We start from the raw sequence: 21,633 nt of genomic DNA, 5'->3' as shown, positions 1-21,633 counted from the left end.
GGATACCTTTGTTGCTGTGGTAGTTACCAGTGATTGCAGCGTTACCATTTCTTGTCAAGTTACAATAATTTAATGCAGTGATGGAGCCGTTTTGATAGTTAATAATAGTATAACTTTGTCTATTAAAGGAATATTGCATGGAATTGAGTTTGTGATATGTATCGAGTGTTTGTGTTTGTGTGTGTGTGCGTGTGTGCGTGTGTGTTTGAGAGAGAGAGAGAGAGAGAGAGAAAGAAAGCGTGAGAGAATGAGAGAGAAGGAGAGAGAGGGGAAGAGCACAGCACCACGCGGAATGCGAAGTTGCAAGGAATGAATTCTTGATGTGGACCAAAATAGGAACATGTCAAACAGGATAAAATGGGATAAAATGGGACAAAATTACTAGAATGATGGAAGGTTTGACATTTTGAGTGTCTATCATTCGGTCTTCGTATACTGACCATTGTATCAAGGCACAACGATGTACTGTCACTCTTATGGGGGGGGGAGATGGAGCGGGGTAGGGGAGATTCTCAGGGTGGGGGGGGGGGGGAGATAGAGAGAGAGGGAGAGAGATCGACAAACTCTTGGAATACTAATTGGTTGAGACGTACGAGAATCATCTGAAATTTCAGTACCCCTCGAATGTTTATCGACGGGTCGACCTAGGTGCCCCCCTTTCGATCAGCGGGGAGACCTTTTCGCCTGTCAAATTATCCCACCACCCCCGACAAATGAATGCTCCCAAACGTACGCATGATATATAAACGTCCATGTCAGTAATGACTTCAACAACGCCGATAATCTTGAGCTTTTCCAGTTTATTCCCCTTCCCTCGCAACGTTCGTTCCCCTAATCTACTTCCCAACAACTCCAGTGTAGCTATTGTGTATACAGCTGATTGTGCATGCACTTATAGAGTTAATAGAGAGACTGGAATGATCATCGTGAAGTGTTCTTGAAGTTGATCAGTTGATAACTCGATGGTTTCCCATGCTTTCTGTACGTAACCTCTTCATGCTTTCATTATCAATGATATCACAAAACCGTTACTACTCTATTAATTTTGTGATGCTGCTGCTCGTTGTATTGTACACGTACTTTCAAATCAACGCCAACAGTTATTTCGTGTACGAATGACGGTGAAAATGACAATCTTTAATTTGCAAGGGAACTTAGAGTTTCGGTGTGTGGAGACATGATTGATCACCATCGTGATGACAATGATAATGATGGTGCTATTTTTTACTTGACTGATTTTGATACACTGAATTACATACTATATAGATCACGTTTTCATAACATACTTGAACTCATCTTTCTTGTTTTGCTCTTGTTTTGTTGTTTTTTCGCATTTTGCTGTTAAGCCTTACACGGGATTTTCAGATTTGTTCGTCTGTTCCTACAAGCTTCATGACTGTGACGCGACGCTTGTAGAATTTCTTGCGCAAATCAAAATGCAAATGGACACCGGTCTTGTTCATCCCGCCCTTGTAGTGACCATTTATAAGCTGCGTGTTGAAGCCCTTGCTTATTTGGATTGACCCCAGAGTCTAATGTCGACCGTATATCCAGCCCGGACTGAGTTTCTGGCTTAAGAAGTAAACATCAGTGTCAAGTTCTTCATGGGAGGACACAAAGAACTGTCATGGACAGAGGAGTTAACCCTCCCCACCCCGGCCTCTTTTAAAATACCCTTTGCTTCTGCGTTCCACAGTCCTCCCTCTGTGTATGATATAATGATAGGGTTAAATAAACTTAGAACCGCGCCCGTTAATGAGACTTTCTAAAGAATGATCAGGCGCGGAGCCTAGTCGCCAAATTAATCACCGACTTAGACATATGACACGCTTGCAGTAATGTCTCGTCTGTTCTTTCGACGAGATAAGAAAAAAAAGGAGAAACTATTCATAAATACGAAAGTGGGAACTACGTATTTGGAGCAAAACGATCGCCTGCGCATGTTTTGTACGTCAGCAAGAGTATCACAGGCAGAAGCGAATTCGACATACGGAGTTTGCTGCTCCCCTCTCCTATCTATCAGTCCCCGTCACACTTGTCATGTGAGGAGGTTATTTTGGGGGAGAGCTAATTATTGTCGCCTTGCACTTTTCCGCACCTTCTGCAGCGCCAATCGCAGGTGAGGGGGTGAGGTGTGTGTGAGTAAAGGGGGTGGGGTAGTTGTCGATGGGCATACATAAATGTAAGTGCTCAGGCCGACTGTGTTGAGCAGTGTTAGGGAATTTTCGAACAGATGTAAATACACCCGTTGTGATAACGAGATGTACAGTGATGAGGAATCACCAGAAACTAACACCAACAAACAAAATACTGTCTTCAGGAGATTGTAAATTGTTGCAAACTTCACCTGTCCTTACGATCCAGAACATCGAAACATTATGCGGTTGAGTGCGTTTTGACATCCCCCCCCCCCCCCCCGTGAAAATGACGAACAAGCCTACAAGTGTGATGGTCACAAGGCAATTCCCTTTATGAGACTTAAATTAAAGGAGGACTGAAAAAAAGAGGGTTTGGGGGATTATTCACGTAGGATATCTTTCAGGTTAGGCACCTGTCACTACTGCAGCACTCTGAACTGTGGTTCGCGGATTTGGTTGGGTCTTTCGTAATCACTGCCGATCGATAGGTTACCCTACTTTGGCAACAGTGGTGACGTCACAATGTGGACCATTTCACTTTCATCTCGTGAGCATTTTGTCACCTTTACGTCACTCATGGACGCCCAGTGCTCGTCCTTATTCTGGTTTATTGAACCAGATGAAGATTGAAATCAGGACTTGCCTCAATTCCCCTGCAGTCACATGAACTAATGGTTTGTACATGCAAGAAATCAATTCCATTATGAAGTACGGCAATCTGCGTACAAAGAGAGAGTGGGATGGCACAATAATTGCATATGAGAAAGCAACATATTGGTTTAAATTAAAAAAAAAATCATCATACAGACAGTGATAGTTTTATTGAAATTGACAGTAACAGGACACTAAGATTTTCAAATAGTCACCATCATACTCTCAGATAAGATAATGACAATATTATTCCTCAATAAATTTCCCAAAGAGATGTATCATTCAAATTATCATAGTTGGTCAACGTGGAGGGAGGCTTTTTCGCGTTGATAACTGACATGTAAAAACGTATGGAAGTCGTGCCCTCAAATGATATCCTCATCTAATTATGGGCATTACTAGTTCGTCCAAACTTGCGATTGAGATCTCACTTATTCACCTTTCGTTTGATCGTAATTGAACTTTCACTTCCGTATATAACCGAACTTGACTCTTTAACCTCATGCGTGCTCTGAGGGCCGACTTGCACAAAGAACCCCATAGCATCGCACACACGGTCCAAACTCCGTGACATCGAAAGGTATACGGAAAATAAGAAAACCAGAGCAATCTAGCGGACAGAGATTTCCCCTTTAAAAGACATCAAGTTCGGGAATCTGACTTGCCGAGTGAGGGCTGCATTATTGATAGAGAAGGGCGAATCTTGAGGCCTGTCAGTGGAGATGGCATATCTTTTTCATCATTCTCGTTAGAAGATTGTATTCCAGGCCGAGACTTTAACGACTCCTTATCGCTCATCTCGCTGACCCGTGGGTCACGTGATTGACCGGAGGTTCGCAGGAATATTTAAAAAGAGTCGCGGGTGATATAATAAACTGAACAAAACAACACTAAACAAAGCAAAACAAGGCAAAAGTCCCTCTGATCCAGGGAAACACAACCCGGGTAAAGATGGACGATTACTCGTATTAGTCGCAGACTTCTGTCTACGATTTCTTCTTCTTCTCCTCCTCCTCTTCCTGCTCCTCTTCGTCCACCTCCTCCTTCGTCCACCTCTTCTTCCTCCTTCCCCTCCTCCTCCTCCTCCTCCTCCTCCTCATCATCATCATCATCACTTTAACCCTTTCTGTGCCAGGGACTTTGCACAGTGTGTAAAATACATCGGGGTTTTTCTGTACCAGTAGATACTCAAAGCATCCAAAGGGTTGAATGTAATCTTTTCACTGGTTCCTTCTTCTTTGTCTTCTCTTTCTATTAATATTGTTAGAATTATTCAACACTACTATGTCCTAAAAGGAGACCTCCGGGTGACTTTCAGATTTTTGCATTTGAACAACTATGAATTAGTTACACTGAGGACATAGTCTCAGAATTTGTGATAATTGGGATGAAGAATAAGAATATTTTCAAAATTTAGAACAAATTTTAATTGCAATGAACAAGGGTGATGGCATGGCAGAGTCACCATAGGAATGCATGAGTTGGGGCTCAAGGAAGCAGAACAAAAGAAGAAGGCATGCATAGATTATACACAGGGGAATTCGCAAGCAAGCGGTATTGTAATGGAATTACACTGCTACATTTCTGAAATATGTGAACCTCCTATGTCATCATCCTTGTTCAGTGTAATCAGTTTAAGGTTGTTCAGTGTATTGTTTCTCTGCTTAAGAACCATAATAAATTCGACAAATCTATACATGGAGTTGTCGATTTATGTACTACATGATGTAAAATTATGAAAATCGTCTGGAATGTCCCTTTAAGTTTGCCATATTTTTGGTCACCCTCACTCTCACTCATATAAAAAAAGAAATATTGAGTTTGACTGGGGAAGGAAAATAACCATTGCAGTTATATGAATAGTTTGGGATGACGAGAATGATTTACTGGACAGCGTCATGATGTGTGTGATGGGGAGTGAATTAGATGTCATTTTCTCGTAGCTCTGTAAATGTAATTTGGAAACAGCATGATGACCATCGGAGTTAATCAAGAGAAAAATTAATCGCTAAGAGTTTGACGAGGAGGCACATAGTTATATCCACGTCACGATGCAGATGATAATAACAATATTTGTTGATGATGACACGATCAAAATGAAGAGGTAATTGAAATTCTGATATGTTTATTTTTTATGATAAACCATCCTCTTCGTTTTGCCTGAATGTCTTAACCACTTCAAACAGACATACATTGACAGATGGTCTGTTGATTAAACCGCACGAATTACATCAACTGGTATGTTGCTTGTACCATTATGATCTAGGCAGAATGACGTTATTCCTTACAAAGACCATAGCTTCATGCAAAGACTCCCTCTTAAAGTAGAACGCTAACTCGGCTACTACATAACATAATATCAAAACACATTTTTTGTTCTTATTGGGTTATTATATTCATCTTATGCTTAGTCATAACTGCTAGGTACGAATCATAATTTAGGGCTTGATAGATTAAAAGAAAGACAATGGCAGAAGTTTAATGCGTCACCAAACAGAGATTTGTAAGCCAGGGAGGTGCACCTCCCTGGGTAGAACCCATGCAGCAAACACGTATCGTTCTGTGCCTAGATTCTTAATCCAGATCAGGATTACATTTTATTCCTGCGGCCAACGTTGAAGGTCGAACTCACTATTATAGAATCAAAGCGGATCATACTCAGTTAATCTCAGAATTAACTGTACATTATTGTATGATCGTGTAGTAGATTCATTTCAGGCACTTCCGGGGGTAATTAGGATTTATCATTACTATACACAAGACGAGTCCATGCATAAGCTACAATTTCCCATGTCAAACTGAATTTGGCCAAAAATTGGACTTGGGTCGTTCTTATATTCAGGTCTTCAATTGTTCCCAAGGTAGATCCATGCTTCGACGAATGGCACTGCAAGATTCGCCTATCGGTCGTCAGTATAACAATGAATAATGCATGAGCTTCTTTGAACGGAGGTCTATGGTTGGTTGCAACTTTTGGTACCAAACGCTGATGGCGCTTTCGGCAGTTCAAAGCGTAAGTTAAGAAATTCGGACTGGTCTCCGAACCCCGCCCTCTCTCGATTGGGCTTGCCTCTCACATGGGAGCGTAATGCACCTTTGCTATCATAGCTTCTATGATAATTTCTGATCCAAAGTTTACCTTTAAAGAAAGGCTAAATCAAACCATGTGTTATAACTCCGTGGTTCAACTCTGCCAAAGTGGCAACGGGTGTAATCGCCATAAATTTCGACTGGAATCGACTGTATGTCCCTCTTGTTTAGTCTACGTGAGAGCGTTTCACCGTTCAACTCCCCTCATTTTTGTCAGCCGATAAGTCGAACGTCCGAACCGCCCATTAATCAGCCGGAGAAGAATTAGACGGAGTGCCAAATCCTGATCATTCGTGTCGGACATTTCTGAGATAAACAGTGATAAAAAGGAGTAAATTCTCGCAATCTCTTGAATAGTTACATATCGCCTGAGTAGAGGCGAACGGCACTGGAGGAAGTCCATTTGCGGGAGAAATTTTTCGGCATTAGTCGATGCATCTTTCGACAGTCGTACGTGACGGCAGCATGAAATGGATACGGACGAAGTTAATGAGAGGGTTTTTTTTCTTTCTTTCTTTCTTTTTGTTTATCCGCCCCCTGTGCTCCTCTTCTTCATTTGCTTTTGTTTTCTTGTTTTTCATCTATTTGTTCGTCTTCTTCTAACCCGTATTTCAGCGTGGATCGCATATGGCAACGTGATGTACAGATAAGGTTTTCAAGTTCTATATGTGTAATATGTATCATGGCAAGATTTACTCTATAAAAATCTGCAGGCTGTGTTCGTGGTGTTAGATTAATCGTTAGGGGTTTACAGCCTGTGTACACCTCTAATGACAAGCCATGGTTACGTGAGTGTAAGAATCGGTGGAGAATCTTTATAGTCCTTGCTATAGATGGAAGACCCCACCTTGTATCTACCTTTTGCGCTAGACATTACTAGAAGATTATGATTATTTACTAGGAAAGTTCGATGGTTTTTTATCTTCTATGTTTAGTGTGCCCCCCCCCCCCCCCGGTCGCCATTAACGTTATCAAGTCGAGTTTCTTGGGCAGTTTGGTTGTTGGTAGCCTTTTGTCAAGGCCCTCTCGCTGTATGGTGATGAGAGCCCAGCTAAGTGGCCTCGCGCTGGCGCGATCGGCTGGGCTCGCTTCGCTCGCCCATTACAGCGAGAGGGCCTTGGCAAAAGGCTAGGTTATTGGGTGTTCTCCTATATTATCAGAGGGGACTTATCCGCACTGATTGGCTGAATGCCTCTGCGCATCTCATTCTGCGTCAGAGGATCTGTGCATGCGATGTTGTTAGCTGTGACAAGAAACATTCTTGCACTTGAGTCGCAGTCATAATGTTCTCGAGATGTAACCTTTCTTCCGGGTTGCGGATTAATCAACTTGAAAATCAGAACTGTTCTCCCTCTACGAGAGTTAGTTTGATATGTGACGAAGGAGGCAAGCATATCAAAGAAAAGCCAAATGTGTCACTTCAGAAAGTGTAAAGTGGAATTTGACTGTGAACGGGTTTTGGGGGGAAAACATCCAACGGACTTGAATGAAGGCTAATCCTAGATATGCACAGAATCAGACGTAGATGCAAATTTCCTTGGCAGCGCGAAGCATCCAAACTGGACGAATTTCCTCTCTATCAAATCAAATTTCTCGCCAGCTCAGCTGAAGTCTGAATTTACCCAGTCGCACTTTAAATTGACAGCGATTGGTTAAAATCGATGGATTGCCAAAGTATGACGTCATGTCGATAGGTCGGGGAGAGACGTTGTTTTGCTCGAGTAACCAAATTACTACTTAGCATTTTAGTTCGCCAGTTTGAGGGAATGATTTTTACTACGTCAGTGTAGTGTGACGACTGATAGGTGTCCATTCATGTGTATTCAAGTCTATAAAGGGATGATTGATCTAACTGATCTTTTCTTTCCAAGTTCAGTATTCAAGCTTCACAGAGCAAACGGTCATGTCTTTAAGGTATTTACCGTAACCGGCCGAATGTTTGAAGAGCTTGAATGCCAGAACTGATTATATAACTAATATTTTCCTGTTTGAACAGTCTGAACCTTGGAATACAGTACCAAAGTCTCTGATAAGCATCATTCTATATCCAAACGAATCTCTAAAGAGTACCTGAAATTTAAATGCGTAAGAAAACTGTTTGCCGTGGACAGTAGTGGTGGGAGTAATCTATGAAGCTATAGTATGATGCTGATTATTTTTTGGTTAATATAGATTTTTTGAAAATGACAAAGTAATTCACCTTTTGATAGATTGTTTCCTCGTACATATGATCATCACAGCTTGTCGGCAGAATGCAACAATGTCTGAAAATAAGTCACCACAATATCGATGCGCATACATGAAGGCCTATTGACTCGTTGACCGGTGCTTTTCGTATTGGGAGCGAATAAATCGGGCTACCCCACGCTACAAGAAACGTTGAAAGCGCCTTTATTTTGAAATTAGAGGAATCGTTTAGTCTCATCGATTCATGCAATTTCAAGATGTGGCTAAATTATGATGTGTAATTAAAATCAAAACATGAGCTGCAGACACTGTCTTATGCGTAATAGGTCTATAACTGTTTTTTTTTTATTGGGGTGGGGGCGGGATTAATCGTAGTTACAGGCTCACACATTGAAATTGATGGATTGTTGGATTTTTACCGATTTTTTTTTTTTTTGTGGAAGATCTTTAAACGTCTTTTTTTATTTCAAAGTGCAATATCTTGGCAGAGATTCATTTCAACTAAAACAGCAAGAAGGTAAAATAGATAAGTGCAGGGAGTGCTACACACTTCTGATAAATGAATATGGGTGTGAAGTGCATTCCTTCAGGTGCTTCCCAGACTCACGTGCTTTTGTGTGTTAAATTCATGTTCAGGGTAGATGTGGACGACGTTAAGCTCCAACGCTTGTTGTTTCAGGTGAGGCCAGGGATTTCCGATACAAAGCACATATTTTTACGGGGTCACGCGTTCTTTTTTAACGATTTTTGAACACGGAAAAACAAAACAAACTAAAATAACAAGGAATAGACACACACACACACACACACACACACACACACACACACACACACACACACACAAAATGACGAAGGACACGACGGGTACAAGGATGTAGGGCCTACGTACTCCCCTCTCTACACCTGCACAGATGCTCCGTGTCTTCTCTCAGATCCTGCCCGGGGCTGCAAAAAAAGAAAATGTACTCGTAAACATAGACAGACACACACGAACACATACACACAGACACATGCACAATATTATCATTATTTTATGCATGTGATTCAAGGTTAGATAAGGGGTGGGGGTGGGCTTGGCTAAGAGAGGGCTCGAATTAAATGTTTGGATGATGGTGTAATCAGGGAGGTGTCGACACCTCCCTGGTGTAATGTAGACGAAGTATGAGAACGCGATTTTTTTTTTCTCGGTGTTATCAGAATTATGCCATCAAAACTGCATAAACTGCATAAACTGCACATGAATAACTTATTTGTAAGGTGACCTTATCCTGTATACGTTAAAAGATGGAGCTACTGCACAGCTCCATTGTTGATGCATAGTATCAAACGAAATTCAGCGTGCATCTAATACTAGGACATGCTGATAGTTGGCCTTTAAATTGACATGGCATCGTTTACTTTTGGTAGCGCGGCGAACATATACGAGAAAGCACACAAACTGTATCGACATCAGAAACCTATGGTCGAAAGAGTTAGCAAAAAGATGACAAAGGATCAAGTTTATAGTCATGATATTATAATGATGGAGTAATCCGTGTGGTTTCTTTCCCTTCGTCCTTATACACTCGATAAATAAATATCATTTGTTTTCCTTCTTATTATGTTCTGTCGTCTTCTTTTTTTTTCTTTACAGCTACCATAGTGCGATACCTGACAAAGCGCTTCATTTGGGAGTACGACCCCACGTTAGGTGAGTGTGGTATAGAAAGTGTCTGCTTCGACACGTTTAACCCCCTGTACCTGAGAGGAATTATCAAATTTATTACCCCTAGATTCAATACATGATACATCTACACGAAGCTCATGGATGAAAAGTCTTTGGGCATTGGTTGTGATTGGGAGGGGGAGGGGAAGGGTAGACCAGGCGGCGGAGGGGGAGAGTGGGGGGGGGGGGGGGAGTTTTGAAAGAAAGAGAGAGATAGCCCATTTCAAACCTCAATTTAGTCAAAGGACAGTAAGTGACAGGTATTCCGTCGGCCACCATGCACACAGCATTGAAATCGCTGTGCTTACATGTTGTTTATTTGTTTGTTTATTTTTTTATTCCCCATCTCTTTATCTCTCGTCATAACCTCGTGGTAAGAGATTCAGAAATGTTCCCTTTCCATTTGCTCGTCAGTAGCCATCTAGCACGAGGGGCCGTGAAACTCGAAATCACATCGTAACGTGTGCTTCTGTTGCTATACCTGTCTAAAACTTGTCCAATATAAAGTTTTGGTACCTCAAAAGATTCCCTGAGTTTCCTTGTCTTAGTTTGTGTTTCAGGTTAAAGTACCTTTCATAATAACTAACACTGTGAGACTTACTCGCCCCAAAGTGCTCTCATGTCTTAGTAATCATGCAATAATGGTTTCGTACAATACGTGTATATTGATTGTCGCGGTACTGCGTCGAGTCAAACTAACGGCTCGTTCGAATTTTTCAGAGCCCGCTCTACTCTGGTACGAAACCATTATTGCATGATTACTAAGACATGAGAGCACTTTGGGGCGAGTAAGTCTCACAGTGTTAGTTATATGAAAGGTACTTTAACCTGAAACACAAACTAAGACAAGGGAACTCAGGGAAACTTTTGAGGTACCAAAACTTTATATTATCTTTATTAAGGTGTGGCATCAGTCATGTCAACTCTGTCATCATTCATAATTCCATAAGTACTGCGATATAAAGATTGTTTGTCAGTGAATTTGTGCAGGGCTGAAAAATAAAGATATACCTCAAGAAAGTGAATTTTGTTACCGGAATGCAATGTTGTCTTATTGATCAAAAAGAAAAAAAGTTATTTTAATGTGTTTTGGATTTGATTGACGAAAAAAGAAGAAGAAGAAAAAAAAAACGTTTAAGTGTGCTTGGATGAGTGTCTTTCTTTCTGTCAGGACAGACACCATTTTCTTTTCTTTTTTCTTTACGTGACCAATTTTCCGTTTCCCTCTTTCTGCCCCTCTCAGAATTCGTATACCGCCACCAGACGTCCGTTGACGATGAAGTGGTTTCCATGGAGATTTTAGACACAGCCGGTCAGGTAATCACCCGTGATCACTGACGTCCATGGTTTTTCCTATATTTTTGTGCTTTTGTATTTTTTTTTATTCGCTCGTTCGGGTTGCCTTTTACCTCTGTGTGGCCATATTTAGAAATGGAGATGCGAATCGGCCCCAGCCGAGGCAGACTTTCACTTCCTTAACCCCCTTACTGCTACTATTGACCTTTAGTTGCTATAGTAAACATGGTAAAGTTGTCCCCGGCAATGGTGGGGTTAGCTCAAGAAGTGGTGCCTACACGCTTGAACGAACAGATGATGCTCATTGACTTCACTGACGTTAACCAGTGTCCCGTACACGGACGTAGCAGGGCGCACTTGCATTTTTATAATGGTTCGCCACGCAATGTTGCTTGACTCGTACCCTGTTTTCTCCATTTCTAAACAATAATGAAGTGATTTTAAAATGAAGAAAAAAAATACACCTCTAAACTTTTCCTCTATTTTCCCGGGGTATCGTCAAATCTGTTGTACGTCATTGTTGTCACACACTGCACAAAATTTCACAAACGCATGATCGGAGAGGGGTTGAAAGTGTCGTATACACAGTAGTTCGTTTGCGTCATCAAACATCCACTACTTGTAAAATGATTAGACATGATTATTATGTGTGGATGTAAAGGAGCACGAGTTATCTTTAGTATGTTATATTCCATATTAATTGTAAAGGATTTTACATGTTTATCGCTTATATGGGGCTATGAACAGTGAACCAGAAAGTTATGGAGAGTATGAATGGATTCTTCATAAAATTATCTGCGTCATTTCCTGAAACTCGGATGGAGAAAGAGGCCTAGGAAGGTCAATAACGCGGTCAGTGAAAGTTCAGTGACGTGTGAATTACTTCCTCTAAGGCGAACCATATTGAAGAGGGTCTAGTCTAAAATATTTCATTCCATAGTGGAAGGAAAAAATGTGGTTGAGCGTTATGAGATTCTCTATGCACATGTGTCTATCTCCCACCTGTCCAGGCCATACCGTACGCTTGACCCATCTGTTGACATTACTTCCTTTAAAAATTATCTTTCATCTTATGGATACATCCATACTACTATGGGGTACAGCCGATGTGGGTACACCTCCCCATGTTCCAAAGATATCCAAAGATTTCTACAGATTTCCAAAATTTCTACAGCTTTCTTAACTCTTTTTTATTACATTGGACTGTCCTTGTTCATTTATATGGGGACACATAATGGATAAGACTCTTGACTTTCATTACGAGTTCGAATTCTGTCAAGTGCTTACGACCAAGGACAAGATGTTTTTACCCACCATATCTTTCTTGACCGTGGTGTATAAATTGGTACATTGCACCTGCAACGCTAAGGTTTTCCCCCACTCCTCTTGTTATGCTTCCGCCCGAAAGATGCCGAAGGCATTATTTTTATTGCTCCTTCATTCGCCTCACCTACCTCCAAACCTACTCCTGTGCTGCTCCAACCACTCAACCACCCAACTCGGCCACCCAACTCGGCCTATAGTCTCTCTTATCTTCTGGCTCCTTCCCGGATGATAATCCACCTTACCTCCTCGTTCCTTTCCAAGCCCTCGTTTTTGCTACGTCTTTTAGGCCTGCCACGTCTCTTAGCTTCTGCAGGATGCTCCCTGAACAAACAAACATACAAACGAACGAACAAACAGAAAATCCTTCCGTAACAGGAAAATAGTAGTATACCTGATTCGGGGGACTATTTTTTGCCCGTGATTCATGTAACCTTATACTTTGTGCAATTGGTATTGTTAAGTGGATAGGGTTATTATGTTCGAATCCCACCTGTCGTGTTCGTCATGATCTTGACCGCCAAGATACATTAATAGATACATGCTTGACGAATATGAAGATAAGATAACGACAGGGTCCCCTGAAAGAACATTGCACATAATATTGTAGAGCCGTAGAGGCTACCTCGAGGTCTCACTGCTACGGCGAAACAGTGCATGGTGATTGATTCCGACTGGGATGTCGTTAGAATGAAGTAACAAAGCAAACTTGTAAATTGGAATATGACATTACAGCTTGCTCTACGAGTGATTCAAAATATCATATCTTTTTGTACCAAGTTTCTACCGTATTATCACCTCTCTCACTGTCTCGCTTAACTGTGTCAATGAGTCAATTGTGCACACTTTTCGCAAACATGCCTTTGAACAGGGAATAAACGTGGCACACTGATGGTTAATCTGTCTATCAATCTATCAGTCTATCAATCATGCACACGCAACATGTCCGTCTTTTGTGACTGTAATTTTGGTTTTGCATTGCCATAATGGCATTGTGTTTTCTAGTCTTTTAGCATGAATAGCACCAGTGCGCTTAGAAACACCAGTATAAATGCAAATATTGTTATTATTATTATTATGATTGTTATTATTATTATTATTATTATTATTATTATTATTATTATTATTGTTATCATTATTATTGTTATTATTATTATCATTGTTATTATTAGCATTGTTATTATCATTTTATCACTTTACAGGAAATTGACACTATACAGCGCGAGGGTCACGTAAGGTGGGGAGACGGCTTCCTGGTCATCTACAGTATCACTGACCGGAAGAGCTTCGAGGAGGTGGCTCAGATCAAGTCCTTCTTGGACGAGATCAAGAAGGCGCGCAACGTGTCCGTGGTCATCGTGGCCAACAAGTGCGACCTCGACCACCTACGCGAAGTGAGCACCGAGGAAGGTGAGAAGATGGCCCAGGAGCTGGCCTGCGCCTTCTACGAGTCGTCGGCGTGTCGCGGCGACGAAAGCATCCCCGAGGCCTTCCACGAGCTCTACCGCGAGGTGCGGCGGCGGCGGGCCATGGAGGGCAACAAGTCCCGGCGGCGGAGCTCGATCCAGCAGATGAAACAGGTGCTGAATAAGACACTGACAAAGATTAACAACAGACAATGATGTGGCAGACGCCGAGAGTAGGAACGACAACGATGTCGATGATGATGATGATGATGATGATGCTGTCAGTACTTCATTGTATGTCATAGTTATTTTCTTGGAAATGTCGATGGTGACCTTATTTGTCCCTCACAGACTTTGTCAGCCACAAAGCTTTCAAGAGAAAACAAACGTGAACTTTCAAGTAAGTATAATTATGAACATCTTAGAGATCGTTCAATCTAGCCATCATCTGAAAGAGAAAACGTTCGTATGGTGCTCGCACAGAGTTGCGCAAAAGCAGAGCCCATGCAGTTTCAGAAGATGGGACACAGGAACGAATACAGTCTTGTTGCTATGGACACGGTGGAGCTCCTTAGTGACTGTTGCACTGGGATTTGCAGCAAGTGGTCCCTCAAAAAAAGTGTGAATGGGACACGTCATCTCGGAATGGGGATATGCTTCAGACGAATGAGTGACGACCTCACATCATGAGTGTGTATTTGTGTGTATTTTCCTCTTGCTTGGATAAATCCGTAACGAGCGGTCTTCTGAATGGTCGCAAGTGGGTTTTGTGGACCAAGTATTCGCGACGATGAAGAACGCGTTTAACACTAAGTTCCTCCAATTCTTCAGACGATGCACTTTCAAATTTCCAGACTACTATGACGTCAACATGGAGAAGGAGCTCAGCAGCCATTCTATCACGCTTTTTTAATGCAGTCTACATTGATGTTGGGGATGAGGAATATACTCTTGACCGCGCATCACTTCCCAACAAAGACTCAGCCGTCACCCTGCCACCTGACGTCCATTGAAACTGCTTTTCATTAATCCGGTTTGCTAATGTACTCAAATCTATAGATTTTGTCTGTCTATCTTTGAGTCTCTCTGTGCATTTCTAAGGGACTAGCAACAAGCTCTTTCATCCACCTGCACTTAATTATACTGTCGGAATAAGATTTACTTACCGTGGTAGTTGCTATGTCGTGAGAGGAAAGGCAAGATTACGTTAGTAAACCTGTCCATTAGTTCAGCCGTCGCCGTCAGATGTCTTCGTGTAACAATAGTCTATTGAACCTGTCGATGATTGTGATTTAAATGAGCTAATTTACATGTTCAGAGCGGAAACGAATAACGCAGGTTCCATGTTATAGTGAATATCGAATACATAGTATGTGTGTGACCTTTGGTATACAAACGTCGCTGAGAGGTAGCGGTAGACTTTGCACGACGAGAACACTTCAGTGTAACTTCATAAATTATTCATCACTGCCATAGAGAGAGTATTCTGTCTTTACAAGAGAGTGGGAGTAAACGCACTGCTTGACATGATAACCTCATTACCATCATGATGATATAAGGGCCACCAAGTCACCATTCTGCCTAAAGGAATCTGGGAACTATTGAACCAGAACTAGGCTAGATATAGCCGGAAGTAGAAATAACTTCAGGCTGTTCACTTACAGTGACACTATTAACGTTTACATTAAACCAACATGATTATATAGTTATGTGGTCATTACGTACAGTATTCCCGAGAGAAGTGAAGCGCCCTCTGTCTCCCGGTAACATCGCTGAAGGTTCTTCACGTTTCTAAAATTAACATCGTGAAAGAAGTCGACGTCAATTTTTTCTCCATCTACGCAGTGGTAGATAGCAGTCTGTAAGCACGTGAGAGTCTACGTGCTGTTCCAATAGCAATTGACAGGACATAAGATACAATAGGTTGCTCGAGTGGTCTTGTAAGGCAGAAATGTTCTCTTTATTACTATTTTCCGGTCTTCACATCATAAAAGAGATCCACTGTGATAGTGCGTTTAATAGTGTTGCCACTCTGTCTCATCGCAAGACGGTGTGTTATTTGTTTTATAAAATCAGACCCCTAATGTACACCTATGCACCATTTGTTTGATCACCGTGCCTCTGTTGTGCCATTGTTGAATTGATTTTTAGTGTATTTTTATGCTGACACTATAAGATAGTTGAAATGGGTACAGAAGAAACGTCCCGCAGCCTCGAGCTGTTTATTATTTTCTTTCTAGCAGCATAAATGCTCCAAGAGTAAAAAGAATGGTTGTTGATAATTATTATTGTCGTCATCCAATGACAAATTTCTTCTTGCCTGTTTTTGTAGAACTCGTAGAATGGAAGTTATTTCATATTCTGTCAGTATTGAGTTCTTTCTCTTTTCAACGTGTTCAATTAAAACGTTTCTTCAAGCATGGTTGTGCGGTTGTTCCTTTGTCCTTATGATAGTATCATTCCACGTATATGTATGTGAAGTACGAAAAACAAACAAACAAACAAACAAACATTATCTGATGAGGGCAGAGTCTTGTGTACTTGAGATGAAATTTGGCATAAATTTTATGACAAAGAACAATATTACGAGGAGAGAGAATGTGGCAGGTTTCCAATACTGGTAATGGTATATCCTACTATATACCACATACAATTTTGAATAATCATTTGGATAGAGTAAGGAGAAAAAATTGGGGCGAAATAAAGGAAAGAACTGTGTATGTATGACGTAGAGAGTGAGTGTGTGTACGTGTGTGTATGCGTTGTTTGTTTCTATGAGAGATCAAGGAATACATAAGAGAAGAGAAGAGAGAGAGTGAGGGGGGGGGGGGGTGGGGTTATGCGGAGTAAGAGGGAGAGGTAGATGGCACTTGTTTGATGGAATGTTTGGAAATGAACCAGACAGGTATTTACTCACTTGGTCTCATTCCTCGGGAACGAAGGAAGACGCTGGGAACCCGCCGGGTGACGGGAACCCAGCTGGCCTGTCATGATCTTTCAGTAGCCGTGACACCCCGCATACAGCTTGTGCACTCTGGCCACACGCCCACACTGTCAAGTTGGTGTGTTATTAGGATTTCAGATAAACTGTTTACGTGCGCAGAGAGCAGTGATCTTTCAAGCCTCCTGTATATGCAGCCGACATTTATTCACCCACTTCACATGTCGTTGTTCTTGTTGTAATGTCACCTTATATCAAATCACTCTCGCATGAATTTCGTTTCCCACCGGAGCTTTGTTTTCTTGGTATGAACGAAGCGTGACGCCGCTGTTCAGGAGGAATTCTCTTCGTGATGATCGTGAATACTACACGGAAATCGAAAAATGCCAAAAGAAATTTCCAAAGTCCAATCTGACAGACGGATCATCAATGTCTGCCGTTGCGTTAAGTGTTTTTGCTGATTTTTTTTCTTCAAATTCAATGGAAACTGACTTACTATCTATACGTGTATTGAAACTGCTAAGCTGTATGCCTTCAACTAAAATGCAGAGCTTGTCGATGCCATTGAAGGAGTCGGCAGTCCGTGTTTGTTGAGAATTCTGTTGACTTTTAAGAGAATCCCTCCCAAAGGAAATGCAATTGTGACTTTACAAACAAAGTTAAAAGAAAAAAGGTAAATGATGTTATTTCATCTGTGTTGCATGTTGTTTCCCTTTTATTGATGATGCTGTGACTGTTTTTATGAAGGAAAAGCGAAAAGGTGTCAAACATCTTTATAGCAGAAAAAACACAGATTCGTTCCTTGTAAAATGTAAAGAGATGAGCACTGCTCAAAGCAGTAATGACATGTACATAAGATTACTGTATATTGACGGATTCCCTCGATATTGTATTTTGTAAGTGTACGTTGTTTGATAATAAAAGAAATATCACTGAAATGTATTATTATGGTCAGTCATGTCTGTTATTGCAGTACTTAGTATAAGATTATTTTCTGGAAACTCTCATACTACACACACACACACACACACACACATCTATTTGTTTATGTATATATATATATATATATATATATATATATATATATATATATATATATTACATATACATATAAAATATGTGTGTGCGAGTGTATAATTATATATATGAAGAGTTTGTTCGCAAAAACCGATAAGTCCATATTTGCCAAATGGAGATATTTGCGATTAAAGGTCAAGAAAAATAAAGAAAATAATAAGAAAATATTTGCTTCTTTTGACCATAACTTCAAAAATGTACCTTTATCCGTATGTAGAGACCAATATGTCATTTAAGAGGTATTATTTTGTACTTTATGACAGAGACCGTACTTCAAAATCTTCAAAAATGAACTTATCGGTTTTTGCGAACAAACTCTTCATATATATATATATATATATATATATATATATATATATATATATTAATGGTCTTTCAGGTGCGCGTCACATTTATAAACATTCTAATGAATGATTGATCTTCATGATGCCGAATGGTATACTGCTGCTTAGCAGCTATATGAATAGAAGGTGGCGCGATTTGTACAGGAAAGTGTGTGTAAAAATTGATAATGCCCACCAATAATAACAATTTAAAGGGATGGTATAGTATTGGACAGGTAGAGATGAGGTTTGGGCATTTAACTTTTTGCAAGATACCAAGAAACCACTTAGAATGAAATAATACAGCGCATACCATTCTGAGAAGAATTCAAAGTTTATTTGATGAAAATACGTTTTGGAATGGCTGAGACATCTGAAAACAAAGGAAATGAAAGCGATCGTAACAAAAGATGGGTTCCACTTTTTTATTAGGATTACTCTGTTTTGGGTATCTTAGCCATTTAAAAGCTAATTTTCATCAAATAAACGTTGAACTCTCCCTGGAATCATAATCTTATGCTCTTTCATATCTTCATAAGAGGTTTCTTAATATCCCACCAAAAAATGTTAGAAACCTGAAGGTAGGTCTCAACCAAAACTATACAATCCCTTTAATGTAATTCTGATAGTGGTCGGTAAATGGCAATATCGACATGGCTAGCTGCTCTTTAAATAGTGCGCCCTCACACCACGATCACGTTGACCTCTATAGAGCACGACCTGACGACAGAAAGGTAGAAGTGTCATCAATATCGGTCAAATTAAAACGGGTTATGGAATATCCAAGTTTTGCATTGATTTTTCACCTTGTTCATACAAAAGGAAGAATCGATACGATACCCTCACAACATTCCCACTTTAAAAAGGCCTGTACAAGGGCATAATGATAATCGAGTGATCAATGACTAGAGAACTAGCATTATTGGGTTATTTTTACACGATACATGCAAAGGATACAACCTAATTATAATATCAATTTCATGCGTTATACGGAAAATTCACGAAAGATTTTTGTTTGTGGTAAAGATGATAATGATTATATACACGTATATAAGCCTATAATATAGGTTTATATCATAAAAAACAACTTGTGAAATGATAACACATGTAATCCATCTTTGGAATATGGGGGACTTCACAATTCTATGACATCACGCTTTGAATGTGCGATATAATGAAATGTCGTTATCAGGCTATTTGACGGATTTTACTTTTTTCAACAGCGGCAACTTGAGAAACTTTGGAAGCTGTATTTTAAAAGGAGAACTCCAAACCATTTACAAATTATTCTGAAAAGAAAGAGTAAAATGTTTTGAGTACAGCAGTGAAAATTGTATCAAAATCGGAAAAAGGGCGATGTTATGAAATTGTGAACTTTCGTTAATTTTTGTTAAACGGCTCTTGAACAGTTGATATGAATGCAAATTAGTGTGCTTATCATATCAACACCGCACAATTTTCCATTGATCGTGAAGCAAAAAAAAAAATAAATAAATAAAAATCAAAAATTCGATTTTCCTGCTATGAAAGTGTCAAACTTTATAATGTTGGCTGAAATACTTGAAAATATTTGACCAGCCAGAGAGGTTTTGAGACTTGGACATAATTTTTTTAACCCCCCCCCCCCCCCCCAAAAAAAAAAAAAAAAAAAAGAGTTGATGAAATTTTCTGAAAAAAGAAAAGAAATTATGGTGAGTTGTGAGACCATGGCATAATTGGCTCACTCATTAAATATTCACACTGACCGTTCAAGAACTGTAATTCCAAGTGATATTTTATTAGCTTCAAAATTCAAATATTCATAACTTTCATGAGATCTATCCGATGTTGTTGAAAATCTAATGTTTACTGCTTGTGCTTATCAAATTATACTCTTTGTTATATTAGACGAACTCTTCACTAGTCCCGAATTCCCGTTTAAGTTTATTTGTGGACACGTGGGTCATGCATTCTTTCACGCCACATCCATATTGTGTGACTGTCTGTTATGACTGCGTGAAGGAGGCAAGCTTGATTACATCATTATGATGATAATGGCTGCCCCAGAAGATAACGTATGTTTCCTTCGATGGGTTTGAAGTGCTATTGGTAGAATGTTGTAAAGGTTAAGTGCCGAGATGTGATAGTCAAAATGACTTTATTAATTTCCCTTAAGTCCCGTTTCAAACCCAGAGGGTAACACTCTTTATATTGGATAACTCAGTACGCATACTTCTCTTCTATACTGTGCGTTTGAGAGAAAGACTAACGAGAGGGAGAGAGGGGGGGGGGTGGAATTACTTAGGAAAAGAAGAAGACGGTACTCAACAAAGAAAGTGAAAGATTGATTGCCAAATAATGACAGATAGAATAACCTATTATTGAATTGGCACACAACATACAAAAATATTTATACATAATATGTATTATGCATTGTGTGTGGAGAGAGAGAGAGAGAGGAGAAAGAGAGAGAGAGAGCAAGCATTGATGAATGCAACAATAAACCTTGTATTAACAAAACTGCAGACTAGTAACTAGGATTTTTAGGGGGGGGGGTGTCAAAATAGGGAAGTATAATAGTGGCCCTTTCTGAGGATAAGAACTAAGAGATATAGCGGGGTAGCTCTAGGCCTGAAAGGGGCATACGCAGGATTTTTTTTTTTTTTTTTTTTGGGGGGGGGGGTACATGCAAGAGAAGGGAGTGGCAACTTTGATTTAGAATTGAAGAGTTTGTTCGCAAAAAACCGTCCATTTTTGAAGATTCTGAAGTACGGTCTCAGTCATTAAATACAAAATAATACCTTTTAAATGACATATTGATCCCTACATATAAAGGTACATTTTTGAAGTTATGGTCAAAAGAAACAAATATTTTCTTATTATTCTCTTTATTTTTCCTGACCTTTAATCGCAAATATTTCCATTTGGCAAATATGGACTTATCGGTTTTGCGAACAAACTCTTCAATTGAACTTTAACGATCTGGCAAACACTTTGAGTAGATTATGTGAAAACGTTTCAATAAAAAAAATTGTAATGCAAAAAAGAAAGAAAGAGAACGCGTGTAATTCGTTATAATTGTTACGTGAATTTCTCATTGACTTATGAAATCATTGTTGACCATCTGATATCTGTATGTTAAGATAAAGGAGGGTTTTTAAATATCTAAAGCAACTTCATCCCTCCCCTCTGCGTAGCAATACGGCCCAGGGGAGGGATATCTTAAAAAGTGGAAATCATTGTTGTTGTTGTTGTTGTTTTTTTTTCAAGCGGATTCTTCTTTCTGCTCGCCAGCGGAGGTTCGTTAGAAGGGGTTTGAATTCCCGACCCCCGACCATGCCACCCCAACCATACCACCAACAACGACCCCTCCTAACTTCGGCCTATAAGATAATATCATTCTATTGGCTACCCTAGGAACAGTCGTGTTCCAAAAAAAAAACTTATCTAGTACGTCCTACATCATTTTGGATTATTATAATTGATATACATCTAGAATATTGATCGTGTACATTTT

The 21,633-nt window shown here is 40.0% G+C and overlaps 1 protein-coding gene across 1 annotated transcript in view; it reads left to right on the top strand.

Annotated features, from left to right (window-relative positions):
- The window catches only part of LOC139734795 (ras-related and estrogen-regulated growth inhibitor-like), a 44,889-nt gene extending 30,875 nt beyond the window's left edge, over window positions 1-14,014 (top strand). The window contains exons 3-5 of the mRNA XM_071645582.1: window positions 9,700-9,756; window positions 11,015-11,088; window positions 13,593-14,014. Of these exons, the coding sequence (XP_071501683.1) occupies window positions 9,700-9,756; window positions 11,015-11,088; window positions 13,593-14,012 (551 nt within the window). The 3' untranslated portion in view covers window positions 14,013-14,014. The remainder of the gene's footprint in view (window positions 1-9,699; window positions 9,757-11,014; window positions 11,089-13,592) is intronic.
- The last annotated feature ends 7,619 nt before the right edge of the window (window positions 14,015-21,633 follow it).

The sequence above is a fragment of the Diadema antillarum genome, unplaced genomic scaffold, assembly GCF_040938485.1.
Source record: "Diadema antillarum isolate AM-2024a unplaced genomic scaffold, OU_Dant_1.0 seq00000547_RagTag, whole genome shotgun sequence".
Classification (NCBI taxonomy): Eukaryota; Metazoa; Echinodermata; class Echinoidea; order Diadematoida; family Diadematidae; genus Diadema; species Diadema antillarum.
Note: the sequence above shows the minus strand (reverse complement) of the source record. Positions and strands in the feature narration are given on the sequence as shown.